This window comes from Alligator mississippiensis, chromosome 5 (assembly GCF_030867095.1).
Source record: "Alligator mississippiensis isolate rAllMis1 chromosome 5, rAllMis1, whole genome shotgun sequence".
NCBI classification, from domain to species: Eukaryota; Metazoa; Chordata; order Crocodylia; family Alligatoridae; genus Alligator; species Alligator mississippiensis.
The window spans coordinates 160,806,150-160,826,511 of record NC_081828.1 but is presented as its reverse complement, the minus strand read 5'-3'; the positions used below and the strand labels follow the sequence as shown (position 1 = coordinate 160,826,511).

The following is a 20,362-nucleotide window of genomic DNA, read 5'->3' as shown; positions in this document are numbered from 1 at the left end:
AGCTTGCTCTGGTGGCTGTCTGCCCACCCCCCAGCAATGAGTTGATCTGGTATAATTCACTATGGATGAACAATTTGATATCTTACACATCCCCTGACAATGCCTTGCAGGGCCCTGCATATACATGGAAGCATGTTAAGGGGACAATGGAACAAAAGGGAATTTTTTAATTAAAATATATAATATAGTTTTTCATCCCCTTGAGCATAAAAGTCCTGATTCTCCTCCCACAGGTGGCAATGGCTCCACTAACTTTAACCTAGTATAAAAATGGAGAGGAATTCTCTGTGCCAAATTTGAGTTTGGGAGAAGAAGGTGCTTTTATTATGGTTTCATAATGAATACATGGCTTTAAATTATAAAAATCTTTGCAGTTAACAGGACCTTGCTTGTTAATTTAACGCTGAAAGAGTAAGAATGGTTTTTAAGCTTATTCTTAAAAAATGGATGGCTATTTACTTTGCATATGTAATTAATTGCAAAAAAAAAGCAAAGGATCTTAGTGTTTAGGTTGACAGTTTCTTCTTATTCCTCATGTGCTAGTTAAGCTTAAATAGTCTGTTATGATAAAATCATTTCTTCCCCAATGGCAAAAATAACTGAACGGCATTTTTACTTGCAGGATATTGGGTGGTATGATGATAATAAAAATGCTGTAGGAGTTTTGTTAACCAGACTTGCTACAGATGCGTCCCAAGTCAAAGGGGTATGTGGATTTTCTTTTCTTTTTTTAACATATTTTGCCTAAAAATATTAATTGAAGTGCTAGCAAAAGACACTGAGGTTACTTTAGAAAACAAGGTAGTAAATCTGCAACAGAGACTTGGCTGATGCATTTAAATATCATGCTTTTTATACCCTGGAAACCAGTTTCCTAGCTGACAGTTTATGACAACCATCAAAAATTCAGCAAATGTTCAGATACCTTCCATTCTCTTGTTGAAGTCTCTGCCAAATATTGAATAACTTTAAGTGTGTGTCATCAAAGATGAAATTCACCCATGCACCTAGAACCTCAAGTAACTCCACATCACTTAAGCCCGTGAACTTAATGCAGGGGTGATCAACCCCTGACCCATGGGCCATATGCAGCCCACAGAGCCATGCCATCCAGTCCACAGGGGGTGCCATGGGTCCAAAAATTTGGCAGCAGAGAAGCAGTGGCAGCAATTGCTGCTTCCCTGCTGCAAAATTTCTAGACCCATGGAGAGCCCTATGAGCCACAGAGCCCTGCTAGATCAATGTGCAGATGTGGCCCAAGGCCCAGTCTGGGCACAGGGCCCTATTGGAGGCAGTGCAGGGCCCAATTCTGCAGCATAGGGAGGCACAGAAGCAGTGCAGGGCCCAAATCTGACAGTGTGGAACTCCAGGGAAGTGGTATGGGTGGTGCAGAGACCCAGGGAAGCAGCGTGGGCAGCACAGAGCTAAAGGAGAGGGTACAGAGCTGAAGGAGGCAGTGCTGGTGGCACAGAGCCAAGGGAGACAGTGCAGGGCCCAGACCCAGTGGCACATGCCTAAGGGAGGTAGTTCTGGGCCTCAATATGGTGATACAGGGACTGATCCTGTGGCAAGGGACCAAGGGAGGATGGGTGGACCCCATCCAGCTGGGGGGGTCAGTGAAGGCAATGCAGGGTCTGATCCTAGCACATGGGGTCCAATCTGGCCCACAGGTGGACCCCACACCATACCAACAGGTTGAGCACCTCTGGACAGAAGTCTTTTTGTGTTTCAGGTAGCTTTAAAATCCCACTTTGGTGGCATGGAAGGGTGGGATTTTACTCTGCAGCCCTTGCCCTGACCTCATGATGATATAAATCAATTTCTTCTTCCTAGACCATGCAGTGCATTTCACAAACAAAAAAGCTGACTACTCAGGCTTAGTAGGGTGAGCTGAGTTGTCATTAATAAAGGATGTCTGAGCTGGTAGCAGCTCAAGGATTGGGTGATTCTGGGGATTAGCATTGGAGAGACACCATTGGAAATCCTGCAGGAAAATTTTAAAATCCAGTGATCCTCAACCTCCTTAAACTCATGAACATCTGCTACATTAAAAAAAGTCTCATTTGAGATGAATAGGGAAGAGTTAATATGTTGCTTACTGACTTTATTCAGTAGTTTATATTCTCAACTCCATGATTTTTCAGCCTCAGTGGGGTTCATTTGCTCTCCCATCTCTTTTTTTACTGCCTATCACTGAGAGGAAACAAATCAAATATTGGACAGAATATACAATCATCTGTATTTTTTAAAAACTGCAACTTAACTCTTGGGATATGATGCACCATCTCAGCCACCAAAGTAAAACAGGAAGAAAAAGGGTAGGAGGATACAAACTATGAAAGGTTTAATAGATCATAAGCAACATTTTGAATTGCATTCAGAAGCCATTGCATTCTCTGGAACACAAAGTATCGCCAAATAAGTAGGCTCCCACATGCTGTGTTCACTGAAGTTTCCAAATGATCATTATATGGAGCCCCTAGAGCACATGGCAGCAGTTCATCCTGGCTTGAGTTTGATTACTATTTTAAATTTTATTGAATAAAAAAAATAGTCTCTGTAGGGGAGGAAAGCCTCTGGCAAGAAAGGGAAGAATTTCACTTTCACCCAGGGTTTCTGGGGTTTTTTCTACCACGTCAAGCTTTTAAAGAATATTTCAATATGGCTTTCCATCTAATCTGCAGTCATGAGTGGAATTACAGTGTAAATAGATCCAATAACCACTTTTAAATTTCATTATAAAATGGATGTGCCTTGTTCATATATGCTTTTGGCTATATAATTACCCATTTTAAATAGATATTTCTAGGCAACTTGCAACTTTGATAGATATTTCTAGGCAACTTTGAAACTGAACAAATATTAATTTCACAGATTTGATCTATAACTCTAATTCTTTGGATATTTTTACTCTTTATTAGGCTACCGGAAGCCGACTTGGTTTGTCGACTATGACAGTCTGCACCCTTCTGACTGCCATCATTATTGCTTTTGTATATGGCTGGCAGTTAACTTTACTGATCCTGGCTTGCATTCCTTTCGTTATTGCTACAAATGCTGTAAGAATTAGTTCTGTGTCTGGTCATGCATCAAAAGATCAAAAAGCTTTGGAAGAAGCTGGAAGAGTAAGTTCTCCAATTTCAACTAAATAATTTAAAGGACAAAAAACATGTCCCGTTCTATTGTTCAACCAAACTTGTTCTGAAAGCACATTAACCAATGCAGTGATGAACCAAAATACTTGTAGAGTATCTCTGTTTATCACATAAAAGTGAAGAAGGAATAGAAAGTAAACATTTGTTTAATTCTACAGGATAGTTTAAAAAAAAAAAAGTTAGATTTTACATGCAGAGAAGGGATATAGGAAGCAAAGGAAGATTAGAAAAGGAAGGTTTTTCTTCTCTTCCCTTGTTTTTCTTGTTTGGGAAGACATTGAACATGGCTGCTTGTACACGCCACAGGGGTTTAATGCAGTGTAGTTCTCCCTAAATTAAAATGGTGGATTTTTAAAAACACTGTTTCAATTTAGGGAGAATTAAACCAAACTAAACCCCCATGTACGCAAGGGTGGCCACCCGATCCTTACTTGCCTGTTCGGTGGCTGGGAGGGGGCAGAGAAGGGCTGCTGCCTGCAGGCCGAGCAGTTCCTGAGCTATGCAGGGGCCCCCTAAGCAGCACCTGCCTACTGGCATCTGACCCAGGAGGTCTTGGGGGGTGCTGCAGCCATGGAGGGATGCACTGTTCCCCCCCCCCCACAGCTGTGGAGGGAAGCACTGGGCCCCTGCATAGCTCAGGCAGGCTCTGGGGAGACGGAAAAAAAAAATCAGGCTCACCGCTTTTTTTCTTTCCTCAGTGGAGCCTGCCTGCACGGGCTGCCACTGGGTCCCACAGCCCCTGAGTTGTGTGGGACCAGCTAAGCCCTGAGCACGTCATCTTCCAATGTCCTGTGCATTATTGCACTTTGTTAGATAGCAAACTAAAACACCTCGGAGATGTTTTATCTTGTTACATACCAAAGTCATTTAAAGCATAATATGCCACTGAGTGTGAAAACAGCAACTCCATTAAAGCGGTGCAAAAGGACATTTAAGTCGCTTTAAAGGCTAATTTTGTGGTGTGCACAAAGGCCTGCAAAGACCTAAAACACATTCAGCTTAGGCCACTGAGAGCTACCAGGTGGCAGCAACCCAGAACTGGCATTTTTCTGTAGCCTGAATGGGAGAAACATGTCAGAAAAATAAGCTCATGCCTAATTTCAGGTCTGCTAAATTAAAATAAGTTGCAAGTTCCTAATTTTAACTTTCACATCCCATCATGTGATCATTAGATATGATCACATCTAATCATAAAACTGTTATGTCATATTGTATTCTAGAATAGTTTCTTCATTGACTTGGAATCAAAACTCATGGAAGAGGTGATATCTTTTATTAGACCAACTAGATATTTGCAAACAAATTATTTTATTTATTTGCAAGCTTTCAGGCATACTTACCCTTCATCGGGCATAGGAGAGAGCAGAGATTGTAAAAGTTCTCCTAGGTGTAGATGAAAATTCATGTCACAGGAGACCTGAAGGGTTGGTAAAGTCTCCTGTTCTGGAATAGTTCATTTTGTCCAGATAAGGCACAGAGGAAGGTCGAAAAAGTCTTGGATACCTGATACATTGAAGATATCTAATTTTAGCCATTTTTTAATGAAAAGTTCACAATTTTGCAAGAAGGAAGCATTTTACCACCTGATATGCTAACACCAGGATCCAGCCATTGTTGGAGTAAGCTTGCATCTCAGAGCACAGACACGCAGATACCTCACCACAAAACAAATTCTTGCACAGAATAGCTCTCCATCTTTCCACTCTTATGTGCAACATGAAACATCATTACCTGAAGGGAGTATACTTCTATATCTTGCTTGCCACCAGACAACTACAAGGTGTAAAAAGACTTTTTCAACCTTTCTCTATGCCTAACCTGAACAGAATGAACTATTCTAAACAGGAGACTTTACCACACCTTTAGCTCTCCTGTGAAATATGAATTTTCAGTTCTACCTAGGAGAACTTTTACAATCTCTGCCCTTTCCTATGCCTCATGAAGGGTGTGTGTGCCTGAAAGCTTGCAAATAAATAAAATTTGTTTGCAAATACCAGCTTAAACCATACATCTTTTCTTTAAATTTAGATTTCAACAGAAGCTGTTGAAAATATAAGAACTGTGGCTTCATTAACTAGAGAAGAGGCATTTTTTGAGAAGTATAATGCAAGTTTGAATGGTCCATACAGGTGGGTTTATTTTCAAACCATTTTAAAATGCTGTATCTATTTTGTTAATTAAAGAACACAAGATTTAATCATATTATATTCTCCAGGAAACTAAAACTATTGAATACAAAATTAACTTGAAAAGATAATAGTAACTTTTTTAATAGATTTAAATTTTACTTACTTTGTTTATCTCAAAATTTTCTCCCTTATGCATTGGCTATGTTTTCATTTTAGAAGCATATTGTATACTGTGTGTCTGTGACAAGATATGGGGGGAAGTGGAAGAAGGGAAAGGGGGAGAAAGTGTATTATAAAGTTTAATTTGGCAAGCATAGGAGATCTATTTTCTTCATTTACATGTTGTGAGTTATAGAAGTCATTTCATACAAGTGGCAATAGTTTTTAGGTCATGGCATGTCATTATTTTTATACCATTGGTATAAGCTTGAGAACCTTAAACTAAATTGCGTAAATTTGTCATCTTTTGGCCACCTTAGCTACAGACCATGCCCTCATTTTTACTGACACTAATTCTAACATCCTAACATGCTGGGTATTTTCCTACAGCTTCCATCTCATGCAAGTAATATAACCTATACTCAGCTAATGATACTTGATAAAAATATTGAATTTTATAACTATCAAGGTAGAAAACATTGTATCTATTGGGGGGTAAGGGGGAATCTGAAATTTAGCAATGTGCATTGCAAGATAGTACAGTTCTATGGAGCACTGACATGAAATGTTCAACAAATCACAATATTTCTTTATGTCAAATCAACCAAAACTCTATTTGAAGCAATTTATTTTGGTTTTCTCAATGGGAGGTTTTGATTTTTGCAAAGACTGTATGAACTTTCTAGCCAGCTTTTAAGTAGTACTAATTTCTTTGTCATATTAAGGTTCTTAGGCTAGCATCTTTACCCTTACTCCATTACACTGATTATCATGGCTAGGGACAGAAATTACACATAAACCAGTATAAGTGATCATAAGCCAGTTTAAATATGCAACACAACACAAGTTCAAGGCACATACACCACTTTCAAAATAGCCAAAACCATTTTAAGATAATTCTGGACAGATGTACTATCAGACTTAACTGATTTTAGGTTAAATCAATTTATTGAACTTCTGTCCCAGATCCCAAGTTAACTCACAGTCCCCCAGCATCCCAGGATGCTTTGTACCCCCTTCCCCCCCACCACAAACCCCTCTTGCAGGGTTGGCAGGCTAGCCTTAGCCCAAGCTGTCTGCTCCAGTAGAGCAGGGAGGCATGCTCTAGTGCCCTCTGGCTTCTGGCCTGGGCCACTGCAGGCTTGTGGCTGCATATCTGAAATCAAAAGTGAATGCCTGTTCACTTGCTTATTGGTTCAATCTATGTAATTAGACTAACCTGCAAAGACTGAATCAATTCAGCCTTAGGTTTTTGACTGTCTGTACTTAGCCCATGTGACCATGACCACTATGTGCTGGGGTTCCAGATGTGGCTGGGGGGGGGAGGGTTGTGCTTGAAAACAAGCAATAGATCTCATGCTTTGTTAATCCCGTATGCTTTATTCATTCTTTTTATGGTGTCCTGATGTTTTTCTCACTTGAAATTCAAATATTCAAAGATACTGAGAGATGTATAATAATTATCACTCTTATTCCTATACCAAGACCTGTCAGATTGCTATGGCCTTCCATAAGCATTTCTTCTGGAAAATATCATTCAAGAGTTTTTACAGTTCTGAACTGCTAAAAGTGTTTTTATAGACTATTAACATAAGTGCCTATCCAATATACTCCCATCTCAGGGGAGTAGGTAGAGGTTGGTGGGGAGGGGCAGAGTAGTGGAAATAGCTTTTCATCAGCAGCCAAATATGAAATTCTAGATTGTACCAAATAGATGCATAGCAGTGACCCTGGAAGGCAAAATTAGCATGGCCAGAACATCCCTTGACATGTTAGCTAAGCAGTTTACCAATTGACTGTATTTGTGAGTCTGCCAGCTAGAAAAGAATTTGAGAAAGCATAGCCTAGGCCTCTCCCTAGGTTAAGATCTATTTCTGAGATCAAGAAGAGAGTACAGATGGTGTCTGTGATGTGCTGAATCTAAACTTGACCTGTTTAAAAGAATTACTTTTCAGGAGGAGAGAAATTCCCTCAGACATCAGTGTCTCAGTCCTGAGGCTGGTGTGTACAAGAGAATGTATTGCACTAGAGGGTGCACTGGTAGTTATTCCCCTCGTGTCAGGGTACAAAGAGTTTCACTCTCATGTGTAGGGTCTTAGACTGGCCCCCTCCCCCAGCATGGCTATCTGTTGCAGTTAGTTTAAGGTTGCTGCTATGTCCCAGAAAGGGACAAAAGAATCAAAGAGAGGAGAAAACATAACATGGGGTGAAAGAATCTCACTGCCCTAAATTATCTGCCATGGAAGCATTTCCTAGTATACAAGGTCTTTTGGTTGTCCAAAAGTCTGACATTTTTCCATCCAGCCTTGGATGTTGCTGTTTCACAACAATTTTTTCCTGTAATTAAGGCCTTTTTGTTTTACCAGGGACTCTTTGAAAAAAGCCCCTCTGTATGGATTTACTTATGGAATAGCCCAGTGTGCAAACTACTTTATTAATGCAGCAGTCTTCAGATTTGGAGCCTGGCTTATTGCCCATTGCTATACCAACTTTGAAAATGTTTTTATGTGAGTATATTTTCTGAGGGTATTCCAAATGCGTGTTGTTTAGAAACCTGATTGCAGAGATTATAAACTATAGAAATTCAGTAGTTTAAAATCTGCTCTGCAGTTAACATCAGGCAGAAAGGTTATTCCTTGGAAAGGTGGCTCACACAGAAAGAAGGCATGGACCCAGTTATGAGCTGGCCTGTACAGCTGGCTTGGTTAAGAAGCTTTTATTGCTCGACTTTTCATTGCAGACAGTGAGCTTTTGCATGGAGAAGTTTCATTGTATTGGTCATCTAAAAATTATTTTTGGCCATAAACTTTACTTTCTAATACTTTGTGTAAATTTTCAAGCTATTAATTTCTACAAATGTCCTAGTCCTCAAATTTAGAGACACTAACAAATCTGTTTAATTTTTTTTTTAAATGAACAGTAATATCTTTTAGCTGAACTGAAAAAATATTTTGTGCTTTGCTTTCAGAGTCTTTTCTTCAGTTATATTTGCTGCTATGAATGTTGGACAGTCCACATCTTTAGCACCAGATTATGGCAAAGCTAAAATTTCCGCCCAACGAATCTTTCAGCTTTTGGATCAGAAACCTCTGATTGACAGTTACAGTGAAGAGGGGGAAAAATTGGTAAAGTCTTTCAGACAGGCCATGAAATTAAAAAGAAAACAACCCCAAAAAACTGCTACTTTATTGTCTTTAATTGCATTATTGTAAATAAATTTCCTTTTACAGTGCAATAGAAAACATTTCATGCAGGTAGAGTATAAAATAATGGTAGTGCATTATTAATTTCATATTTGCCCAGTGCTACTCTATAGATTTTTGCAGAAAATTAATAGAATACCTTTTAAGTATAGTTATATCCTAACCAGGGTCTAAAAATGATATTTCACTCAACAGATTTGCATTTTGAGGAGTAGGTAGAGTTGTACCTGCTTGCTTGTATGATATATATCTGGTCTCCGCCATTTTTTATTTCTATAAGCTATAAAGACCCAAAGCTACAGGTGAAAATGAGTTGGAATCTATACTATCTTATGCACCTAAATTGCTTGCTAAGTTCCAGTTTGTTATGCCTGTTTAACCTTGTTCAGTTTAAAGGTTAGCAAAGATATTAATGAGATCAATTTGGCCTGAAGAAACTTCCTTACTGGTGATTTTTAAGTGGTGTTGGAAACACCCAGGTTGCTTCGCAGAAACCCAGAGGTGATAATTGGAGAAGTTGCCTTTGTACTTATAAACTGACACATTTCATACAGAAATTGCTTAGAGACAAAATACTTACTTGTGGAGTAAGACTTGAGTAAAACAGTTCTACTGTGAGCTTACTCCCAGTGCCAGTGAAACAGCTGCCTTTAGCCCTGGTGAAACTAAGCCTTGGCTCAATATATACAAACTTGAAAGACTCATTCATTAAAGAATTAGTTCTTGAATAGGTTCTTTAACAGCCTGCTGTACAAACAGTACTGATATTATGGCCCAGGTTGTTGTCCCATTCCCTAGATATCAGATTAGATTCATACAGTCCTTAATTCACTTTCATCTTGATACCTTCTTCTTTCTTAACCCCTACTCCTTCCTACATGTGATAATCAGAAAACAAATCTTTCTCCTTGTTTGAATTACCCCTTACAACAAAATTTGTCTATGAAGTCTGTGAATTATCTACCATAGTATTCAAATTTATTTTTAGCTTCAGATGTTCATCTTGTACTATGTTCATTCTGTGTCACAGGCATTTTGTCTTGTACTCATTGAAAATCATAAGGAAGGGAAGTGGGTTATATATACAATAGTAGTCTCTGGATTACATATATTGGTGACTTAAAGGCTGTCAAGAGCTTGCTTAAAACAACTCCCCTTGCAAATCAGGCTGATGGGAGATAAAGTAGATGACAAAGTGAAGTAGAAAGCAGCTTCTTAAAATGGAGCTCCAGAAAATTAAAGAGATGACATTTTTCCTCCAATAAATAAAAGATGTGTTATACTCAGTCTCTGGGTATTTAAAACACACAGTGAAATGCATTTCAGAGAGTCTATACCATCCCAAACTTGGTTGCCAGTTCTGTCACTTAAATGATCATATTGTATTATATTTGATGTCTCCATACAAACTAATAAGCATAATACATTTATATCTTGTATTGGTTTCAGAGTCACTTTGATGGTAACATCGAGTTCAGGGACATCCATTTTGTATATCCAAACAGACCAGAAGTTCAAGTTTTGCAAGGTCTCAATGTAAAGGTTAATAAAGGACAGACTCTTGCATTAGTAGGAAGCAGCGGCTGTGGCAAAAGCACATCCATTCAACTCCTGGAGAGATTTTATGACCCGGTGGCAGGACAAGTGGTAAGAAGGGTATACTAGGTTCAGAGACTTGCTCACTCAAACACATAGGCTTTTGGGTTCATTTACAATTTTTTCCCCAGTGTCTTTATACCCCTTGGACAAACTGTTTCCCAGCAGGAATCAACATAAACAAAGCAGTCTATAAGCCAAACAGGGTCTTTTCCCAGGCCCCAAAGAGAGTCCCCAGGCTTTCTGGCTGGTGGTTTTGCTGCCACTTGCTTGGTTTGTTTCTTTCCCCTTTGGTCCCTTCAGCAAACAAGAAGGCATGTTCACAGTCTCTCTGTTTTTCTAATGGCCCTCTGATCTAGTCCTCAAACTTCACCATGAGCTGACCCATCACCTCTCTCCCTCTTAGCTCTCCACTTCTCCTTTCAAGTCTCAGCTTGCAGCTCTGTATATCTCCCTCTAGCTCCTCTCCCTGGGAGCCTTTTTAGCTTTTTGTGCCAGCTAATTATCTATCTTAGCTGGCCAAGTCTTCCTAGGCAGCCTGTAATTGCTCCCTATGCCTACAGCTGGTTGGTAGTCCTTACAAGCCTGCTGACTACTCCTCAGCTTCTAGAGCTAGCGGACTGCTATGGATGGATTTGTGGATCTGTTAATAACACTTAGTGTTCATATAAGTCTTCAACAATGTAGGATCCAGCTGCACAAATACAAAATGGGGAACAACTGATTAAGCAGCTGTGGACTGAGGGGTCTTAATGGATGAACATGAATCAGTAATGTCATAACTTCTCTCTTTTCCTGTTTCCAGCTTGCAGATGGATTTGATACTAAGTCTTTGCATTTGCCCTGGCTCAGATCCAAATTAGGCATTGTGTCACAGGAGCCTATTTTGTTTGACTGCAGCATTGCTGAAAATATCCAATATGGAGACAACAGTAGGGTGGTTAGTCAGGAGGAAGTTGTAGAGGCAGCTAAAGCAGCAAATATTCATGCCTTCATTGAAAATCTGCCAGAGGTAAAAGGAAAATGTCCTTCCATCCATGGTGGTGGTAAATAATCATTGTAACACAGAAGTTTATGTAGGCAGCTCTCATTAATGTAAAGCAAAGTGCAAAGGTGTTTGGGTGGTTTTTTTAACCTGTTTTTATTTTTATGAAGTTTTACTTGTTTATGTGAGGGTATGGGTTAGAATATTTATTTGATTCTGAAAGAGCAAGAATATACAGAACTGTTGTTAAAACACACTGCATTTTTTTAAAATAAGTGTAAGCTCATCATTAACTCCTTCACATAATTCATGTGAGCTCCAGGGGGTTTGTTTTTGGTTAGTTTGGCTTGTGGTTTTTTATTTTAATATTATAATATAATGATTGTAAAAGAATATAAAAGAAACAGTGAGTTTTTTAATTCTAATTTATTACCTCAAATTTCCTACCCCCCCCCCCCCTTGTTTTGGCTGAAATCGTCAGTCTTAGCTTAAGTGAAAAGATAAATTATTTTTTTAAATATTTCAATAAAATTCGCTACGTTACTTTTTGGTTATGTGGACATGCATAGAACAATAAAAATACAGTAACAATTTTTTAGAAAAAAAATGAGGGACTACTTAAATATCATACTTGCTATTGATTAAGTTCTCCATGAGAAGGAATGCTTTGCAACAGCCAATGAAACCAAACTTCCAGGGAGTATCCTGTAACAGGAAATGACGTACTGACACTAAACAATATTTTATTAAATGCACTACAAAGAATGTCTAGGATATTCAAGAATAAAGAATCATATCCTGAGTTTCGATCTCTGGAAACAACATTGAATTTTTTTCAGATAAGCATGTCACTGGGAGCTACTCTTTTGATAATGTAAAGAAGAAATTTCATTGTAGAACAGTTATTAATATTCATTTAAATTCAAAATATTAATATAATAATTGGCTATCTTGATTTTTATTAAAATTAGCTAAATTTTTTTCTTTCAAGGTGGAAATACTTAAGATATTATTAAATTTGAGAATATAGCTTTGTTTTCAACCTTCCTTTTAATTTTATCTTCCTTCTAAAAACAGAAATACAGTACACGAGTAGGTGACAAAGGAGCACAGCTTTCTGGGGGTCAGAAACAAAGAATAGCAATTGCTCGTGCTCTGGTTCGTAAGCCAGCAGTTCTCCTTCTGGATGAAGCCACATCAGCTCTTGACACAGAAAGTGAAAAGGTCAGTAATACTCAATATGATTTAAAATACAGGCAAATGAAGTTTGAAAGTCACTGTCTGAAAACTCATTGTATGAACATACGTTCTCCATCTAAGAATATAGTTTTATGGGTTCTGTAAGACTGTCCTTAGTTCTCTCTACCCAGAGCCTCATTTTGCAAATACCTTCAACTCCATTTGCTAAACTAGGCATTGATGTCAGTCAGCATCTCTAGGAATTGGACAGAGTAGAATTTTCAGAACTTCAAAATGTTAGCCTACCTATTGTTCTTTGAAGTCCAGATGCAGTTGAGGAGATTTTAGACCAGTGCTCGGCGCTTTGAAATTCCATTTTCGTTAGAGGCGCACCAATACATAGGTCTGCTATAAGATTGGCACTGATATAAAGAAAATTTTCTGTATCGGAAATCGGCCCGATGCAGCCAATAATTTGTCCAATAAATGCCTGTGCGTGCGCACAGCCGCAGCACAGCACATGGGCAGTGAGGAGCAGAGGTGGCAGCGTGGAGTGCTGTATGTAGCCGTAAGTTTGGTGTGGTAAAAGGGGAAAGGGAGGGGCATGGGAGAGCAGATTAAGGCCTCCGCAGCGAGGGAGGGATTGGGGTTGGGGCTGGTGCTGCCCATCCAGGAAGGGAGGTGGGGGCAGATCCCGACACTGCACGTGGTTGTGATTTGTCCAGTGCTTGTCTGGTGGCTCCTGCCACTGCTCCTGCCACTTATGGGGGGGTATGTGCCCCTGGATCTGCATGGGGTGGGGCAGGGTGAGCTGGGGCCTGGCTCTTCCTGGCTGGGCAGATCTGGGACACAACCCCCCCCTCCATGCCCTCCTGGATGAGAGGCGGGAGCAGTGGCAGGAACTGCCAGACGAGCATTGGATGAGCCACGGGCAGCTGCAAGAGCCACCTTCCTCCCTTCCAATGCCCAACGAGCCATGCCTCAGTCCTGCACCCACCCCACACAGATTTGGGAAGCACATACCCGCCTCTCACCCCCCCGGATGAGCCGCTTGCAGTTCTGTCCCGTACCCCTCCCTGCCCCGGGTGGTTACCGCCTGCCCCTGCCCCAGCTGCAGCCCCATTCCCTCCCTCACAGCAGGGGCCTTGATCTTCCCCCCCCCACACACACACCCCTTCCTTCCCCTCCCCTCCCATCATACTAGACTTACCAGATGAACGCAGCTTTTCATGTTGAAGAGCTGCATATCAGAAATCAGATCAGTATTGGCCAATATGCCTCCTTAAAAATCTGCTATAGGCATCGGCCCCAAAATCTCTAAATAGTTCATTTGAGTCTGACTCAGATGTCTCCCAGCAGTAGCTTCTGAGCTACCTGTAGAACTTGAAACTGCATAATTCAAACCAGCAATTTCTACTCTCCAAGCTAGCAGCACTATCATTAAAATGTTCTCCTGGTCTAGGGACAGACATTACACACAAACCGGTTTAAGTGATCAGAAACTGGTTTAAAACTGTAACAAAACAGCAATTCAGTACACACAAACTGGTTTCAAAATGACCAAAATCAGTTTAAGATAGACCTGGAGGAATGTAGTATCAAACTTAACTGGATTTAGTTAACATCAGTATGCTTCATTATTGGTTCAATCTGTGCAATTTAGAGAAACCCATGAAGATTGAATCGATTCCACCTCTGGCTTTTTGATTGTCTGTACTTAGCCCTGGTCAGTCTTTCTCCTGGTTGAGAGGTGTAATTACAAAGAGGGAGAGAGAAAGATCCACTCTGCTGCTAGATCTGCTAGCTGTCAGAACAGGGAGAGAGAAGGCCAGATTCTGCTAGTTCACAAGGAGGCTTAATGTCTCCCCACCTCTGCATTTTTCAGGCCTTTGACTGACTATGGTGAGGCCTAGTGACCAACTACTGGTGAGAGCTGTTTTGTGGGAGCAACTAACCATTCTGTCTGTAGACAACTTTGGGGGAGCGGGGCATGCTGTGCAGAAAGAAGAAAGCAGTGAAGCTTTCTCTGCTGCTCAGTCAGGAGGCCATCCTTCCCCCCTGCATAAACTGGTGAGGTGAGAGAATACACCATTTGGATGCAATGGAAATGAAAATTTCTGACCTTCAATTGAAAACTCAATGTCAGGATCCTGAGTCTTGTGGGCAAAAGAAATGTCTGAGGGCCTTGTTGCCTGTTCACTAGCAACCATTGCAAATCACTGGAATGTAGAGACCTATTAAAATTTGTACATGTTAGGAGAAACTCTTGCCTAAAAGGGAACAACTTTGCAATGCCACAAGGGTACTTACCATGTCCTAAACTGCTTGAATGTGCATGGCTTGCATTTTAATTTCACTTAAGTGGCAAGCTGAACATGTGACACCATCCGAACATATAATAGGATTGAAAGTTTCACTTCTGTCAGTTGTGTAACTAGGACTAGGGTGGGGGGCTGGGGCAGCAGAAAAGAATGGGTGCTATTGCAGCCATACAATCATGGCAGTGGAAGCAACCAGAAGTCGCTGCCACCCCTGCATGTGGCATCTGCCCTGGGTGTGCAACTTCATTGTGATGCCTCTGAGCCCTGTCCCTATATCTGGTCAGTCTGCTTTCCCCAAAATGAAAAATCCTATGATTTGTGCTTTGTATTTCAGTCTGACATACATCTGGACAGCAGGGTGGTTGATTGCTCAAATTCTCTATTTAGAGAAAATTAGCAGATGGTGTGTGGTATCAGTATAAAAACACATAGTTGGCAAATAGCCTGTGTCATGGATAAGGAGCTGCATCTCGGCTCCCTGACAAATAGCTGTCGCACAGTATATGTCAAAGTTTTATGCTGATCTAAACCAGATCACACAGGACCCAGGCTCATGTGAGTAGTTGCATTGACTTCAGTGAGACTACTGACTTGAATCAGAAGTAATCAATGGGTATGTACAATCTTAACTCCAAAGATGAACTCACTTTAGATCAATCTGGGTTAACACAATCTAAAGTGGATCAACCTGACCTAGTGTGTGCTTGTATGCATTCACAGCATAGCCCCAGGGCAGGGAAAACCCAGCCACTTGCCCCAGGCTCAGCCCTGTGCTGTTCCTACCTCCCCAACTCTGATCAGACTATTTTTAGCCTCTAGATTTACCCCCTGCCCTCCACCCCAGTTAATTACCCCCCTCCACCTACCTGCCAGCCTCCTCTCCCCGCCCAAGTTACTTACCTCAGGCTGCCCACACCACTCTTGGCAAGAGGCTAACTCCTGACCACACTGATCCCAGTTTAGGTAGTTTAAAGCAAGCCAAATAAACCTAAACCAGGTCCCACAAATGCTTGTTCACACCCAATAAGTAATCAGTGGTATAGACCAAAGAAGCAAGCTTCTATGATTTGTTGACTCAGGTGCTTAAGGACAAGAAAATGCACTGTATATGAAAAGGAAAAATCTCAAAATAACTGTTTTTCATCGCTTCTTTCTGCAGATTGTCCAGAAAGCCTTGGATGATGCCAGGCAGGGCCGAACCTGCATTGTTATTGCTCACCGTTTGACAACTGTGCAGAATGCTGACATCATAGCAGTGATTCAGAATGGAAAAGTGGTAGAACAGGGGACTCACAGCCAACTGCTTGCAAAAGAGGGACACTACTATGAACTTGTAAATGCACAAGTGTCTCATTAGATGAATGCAAGATTCATTTTATTTATACAAAGATACATAGACCTACAACTAAGTTGTATTAAGGCTGAAAGTGCCCAAGTATTGTCATCTTGCACTGTTGAGGTTCAAAACACAGCCATGCTGGGTATAATAAATTTAGATAGACTTGTTTTTGATGTGTGTCATAGTTTTAAGGTAAGTTCTTTTGAGAGATGCTATTTAATTTTATACATTTTTTATAATTAGAAATGTAAATGTAAATTGACATAATAGACCACGTTTGTTCATTTAGAAGCTAAACAAAGGGACCTGGGAATCTTGGGTACACATGAGTCACCAGTGCAGTGCCCGCATGAAAAATGCCAGCACAATCCTAGGCTGCATTATGCAGGGTATATCTAGTAGAGACAAAGATACCATTGTACAAGGCATTGGTAAGACCCATTTAGAATACTGTGGGCAAAAAGTTCAAAGAAGATCAATATAAACTGAAAAAAGTTCAAAGGACCACTGAGAAGGTTAGGGGCATGGAAATAAGGAAAAAAGAGTAAAGGACCTCAGCTTGTTTAGTTTAGCACAATGGAGATTGAGAAGGGATATGGTCACTTTATACAAGTGCTATGTGAAACAAATATTAGGGAAAGTGAAGAGCTGTTTAGGATGAAAAACAACACCACCAAATGGCTATATGCTGATTGTGGGTAATTTGAGATTGGAAATTAGAAGATGATTTCTAATTTCAGAGGAGTAAAGCTTTGGAATGGTTTTCCAAGCAAAGTAGTGAGGGCAAAAAATCTGAATTACTTTTAGATTGAATCAGATACAATTAGGGAAGGGATAGTATAATAGGGCAGGGAGTTCTGGCACACCAATCAGTCTCTCAAATGTGAAGTAATAAGTTGATAGTCCCCATAGTGAACATAAAGGTAACTGTAAAATAGAACGTATCTGGTAATCCCTTGCCTTGAGGTTTTGCTGGTTGCCATTTGGAGCCCAGAAGAATGTTATCCCCTTTTTGGCTTCTGGCTTGTGGTTTTTGTTTTTTTGGTTGTTTTTTTTTTTTTTGGGGGGGGGGGGGGTTGTTTGTTTGGGGTTTTTTACATTCAGCTGAGGCACTGAGATATTGTGCACAGTAAGGCTAGGGGGATTTGACCAAAGTGCCCTCATGTTCCTGACAGTAGTAGAAATCCAGACATCTCCAGCTAGAGGATTTTGCTCTTCTCTTTAGGGTCATAGCAATCACCATATGTGGGAACAGGGGAGAATTTTTGCACTAGATCAAATTTGCATGGATTGTTTTGCCTTTCTAAGGCATAAGGTTTTGTCCTTTTTATAAAATCACTTAGTTACCTCCCTGTTTTTGTAGTGGCAGGGCAGTGGCAATCATGTCCTTTTCACCTTTGGCGTGTTACAGGGTGTTCTTGGTCTTTCTGATATTATTCCTTGGAGTTGTGGATGAGAACTGTGGGGGCTCCATCAGTTAACAATTCTGTACAAACACAATGGATTTGGGCTTGATTAATCCAGGAAAGTCAAAAGCAAATCCAGAGTGGGGTATGATGATACAGTCCCACCGCCCTCATCACCTTCCATCACCTTCGCACCCTGCTTTTCAGTATCTTGGATACATTTCTGACAAAAAACCCCTTCCAGTCCTAAGTTCCTAAACAGCATTAAAAAGATTGCTGACCCAATAGAACGTGGCTCTTCCAAGCCCTTAGAACCATTTTAAAAAGGCTTTAAGATGTGGATCTTCAATCCAGTCATCAGAGATGGCTGCTTCTGGAGCTATTTAAAAAATATGTTTATCAACATGCAATATCATATTTAAACATTTTTCAACTTTTTTTAGTTGACTTTTAAAATTGTTGATGGATCCATATTTACACAGTTCCACTGCAATATTTTATTATCCAGGTGTTTTCTACCAGCTGAGGCATAGATGTCATCTCCTCAGGGAGAAGCTCAGGGAGACATGTCTTTGGTTTACTTTTGGCAACCGTGAATTGCAGCATTTTGTTCTTCCAAGGACTAAATTAATATCATATTTGGATTTTGGTATTGGAGTCTGGAATATTTTACAACTTTCAGATAAAATTGCTTTACTCATGACAGCCTGAAATTTAAAACAACCTCCTTTGCCTTTTTTTTTAAATTGCTTTCCAGCATCTATATCTAAGGGTAATAAAATACCGAAACATACAAACTGTGCACTCAATATTGCTAAAATTACATACAGCCACTTTCTCCTAATGAGCTTTTTTCAGAGGCCTGCCAGGATGGGTGATTTCTCTGTCTCTAAGTCAAGGAACTTCAGTTGATCTCTCTTCCCATTTGTATTTCCTTATTATCCTAACTAGTTTCAAATGTATCCATATTTCTGGTTTTCCTTCTACACTGGAGTCAAAACGACAAGCAACAGATTGGTTTTGTGCCTTATATTTTAAAGCTCCTTTCTTCTATAACAGAAATCTGGGAGATCCAGGGAGGTTGGATCCAAGTTCCTGGTTCACACGCATTTTTCTTATAGATCACAAAGAATCCGTTATTTATTCTAATTGTTTTACAGACAAAATGAAGCCTCTAATGAAGAATGTGAAAATCATTCACTATAAAAAGGGAGATGCCAAACTTGAAATAAATTTAAGGGCATATCATGTATGAACTATAACATCTCTAACTAGCTAAAGGCATTGCATAGATGGAAAGACATATTCTTAGCTACAAAGATAACAGAAAGTACAGGCCAAAGAGCTTGATTTAATTGTACAGTGGGCTTCCAATTTGGTAATTTTCATTAGCATTGGCAATCTCTTGATTTGAGGATGATTTCTACCATGGCTCATTGATGGTTCTAGAGATGACTTAAGAGGCCAAACCTTGAGCCACAGATCCATCCACAGAAGTTGCAGGTCTTTCTGCAGGGGAGAGTAGGCTGCAGCCTGGAATTCCTTTCCTTTTCCTTCCTCCATTCTCTCTTCTCTGCTTTGAAGACAAAACTCTTTACCTTGAAATGGACTGGTTGAGTTTGCAGAGCCATTGGAGTTGGTTGGCAGCTAGCTCCTCCAACACTTGATGTTGGCATTTGTTTTCTTGAGGTATTCCTTCAATGTGTCCCTGTACTATTTCCTCTGACTACTACGAGATCTCAGTCTATTACCAAGTTAGGAATAGAGCAGTTGTCTTGGGAGTTGAGAGTTAGGCATCCGCACAGTGTCTGGTCCAGCAGTGTTGGTGCTTAAGAATCACCAACTCAATGCCAACAACAATGGCTGCAGCAAGGATATTGGCATTTGTGCAGCCACCTTCCCTTTTTGATGTGGAGGATTTTGCAGAGGTATCTCCAGGCTCTTGAGATGATAGGTCACATCTGTAGAGGAGGTTGGGGATGATGACTGCATTATAGACCTGGATCTTGTTGTCATTCCAGAGATCACAATGAATAAAGACATGCTGAAGCAGTTTCTCAGAGGAGACACTTGTACAATGTAGAGGCAATCACAGAGCATGAACAATTCAGTTTTAAAGCTTTTGAAAAGAACTGTGCCAGGGCCTGCCTAAAATATGCAAGTTCCTACAACCACTAGAATTGTGACTTCTGATCATGTGTTGTTTCAGATAGAGGCCAGCATTACATATGAAGTAAAGGGAAGTCATTATACATGTGTCATTCTTGGCACACTGTTTAACCTGTTCCATCCCTGTCTTCCAATATAACACTAGCTATGTAATCTAAATCACATCTCTGTTAGTAAGAAAAAAATGAAATAAAAGACCTGGAGTTCTCAAATGTCACACCATTCCCTAAATGCCATTGCTGGCTGTGACATAATTCTAAGCCAAAGGAGATACTGGTATTTTTTATATATATACCCAAAATGTATGTTCATTACTGCTGTAACTTTGTGCAAGGAAAAAAAAAAGACACTACTCCATGAATATATCTCATATCTTAGAGAAATCTGGAAAACCTCCATTTTTATACATCTGGCCTTTGAAATGGTCATTCAAGGGAGAAAATTTAATAGGAAAATGCAAATATGAATAAGGTAACAAATATCTGCTCATCCGGTCTGCAGCAAAACTGCACATGCTGTCTGTCAAAGAAATACTATTATTCTATTTATTTTTTCCAGTTCAAACATAATAAAAGACACCATATCCCTAGCAATAAAAGAAGGAAATCAACCCTAACATAAAACAGCACGATAGCAAGAAAACAAGAAAATTCCAACCCTTTTCCAGGTTTCCAAAACAGATCCCACACCACTAAATGCCTGACAAGTATATAGGCTGCAC

The 20,362-nt window shown here is 40.1% G+C and overlaps 1 protein-coding gene across 3 annotated transcripts in view; it reads left to right on the top strand.

Moving 5' to 3' along the window:
* The window catches only part of LOC102564067 (ATP-dependent translocase ABCB1), a 49,150-nt gene extending 32,916 nt beyond the window's left edge, over positions 1-16,234 (top strand). For all 3 annotated transcript variants that reach the window (XM_019498032.2, XM_014603045.3, XM_019498034.2), the window contains 9 exons: positions 623-706; positions 2,922-3,125; positions 5,184-5,284; positions 7,810-7,950; positions 8,412-8,568; positions 10,096-10,293; positions 11,048-11,254; positions 12,305-12,451; positions 15,887-16,234. In XM_019498032.2, coding sequence (XP_019353577.1) covers positions 623-706; positions 2,922-3,125; positions 5,184-5,284; positions 7,810-7,950; positions 8,412-8,568; positions 10,096-10,293; positions 11,048-11,254; positions 12,305-12,451; positions 15,887-16,084 — 1,437 coding nt within the window. In that variant the 3' untranslated portion in view covers positions 16,085-16,234. The remainder of the gene's footprint in view (positions 1-622; positions 707-2,921; positions 3,126-5,183; positions 5,285-7,809; positions 7,951-8,411; positions 8,569-10,095; positions 10,294-11,047; positions 11,255-12,304; positions 12,452-15,886) is intronic.
* The last annotated feature ends 4,128 nt before the right edge of the window (positions 16,235-20,362 follow it).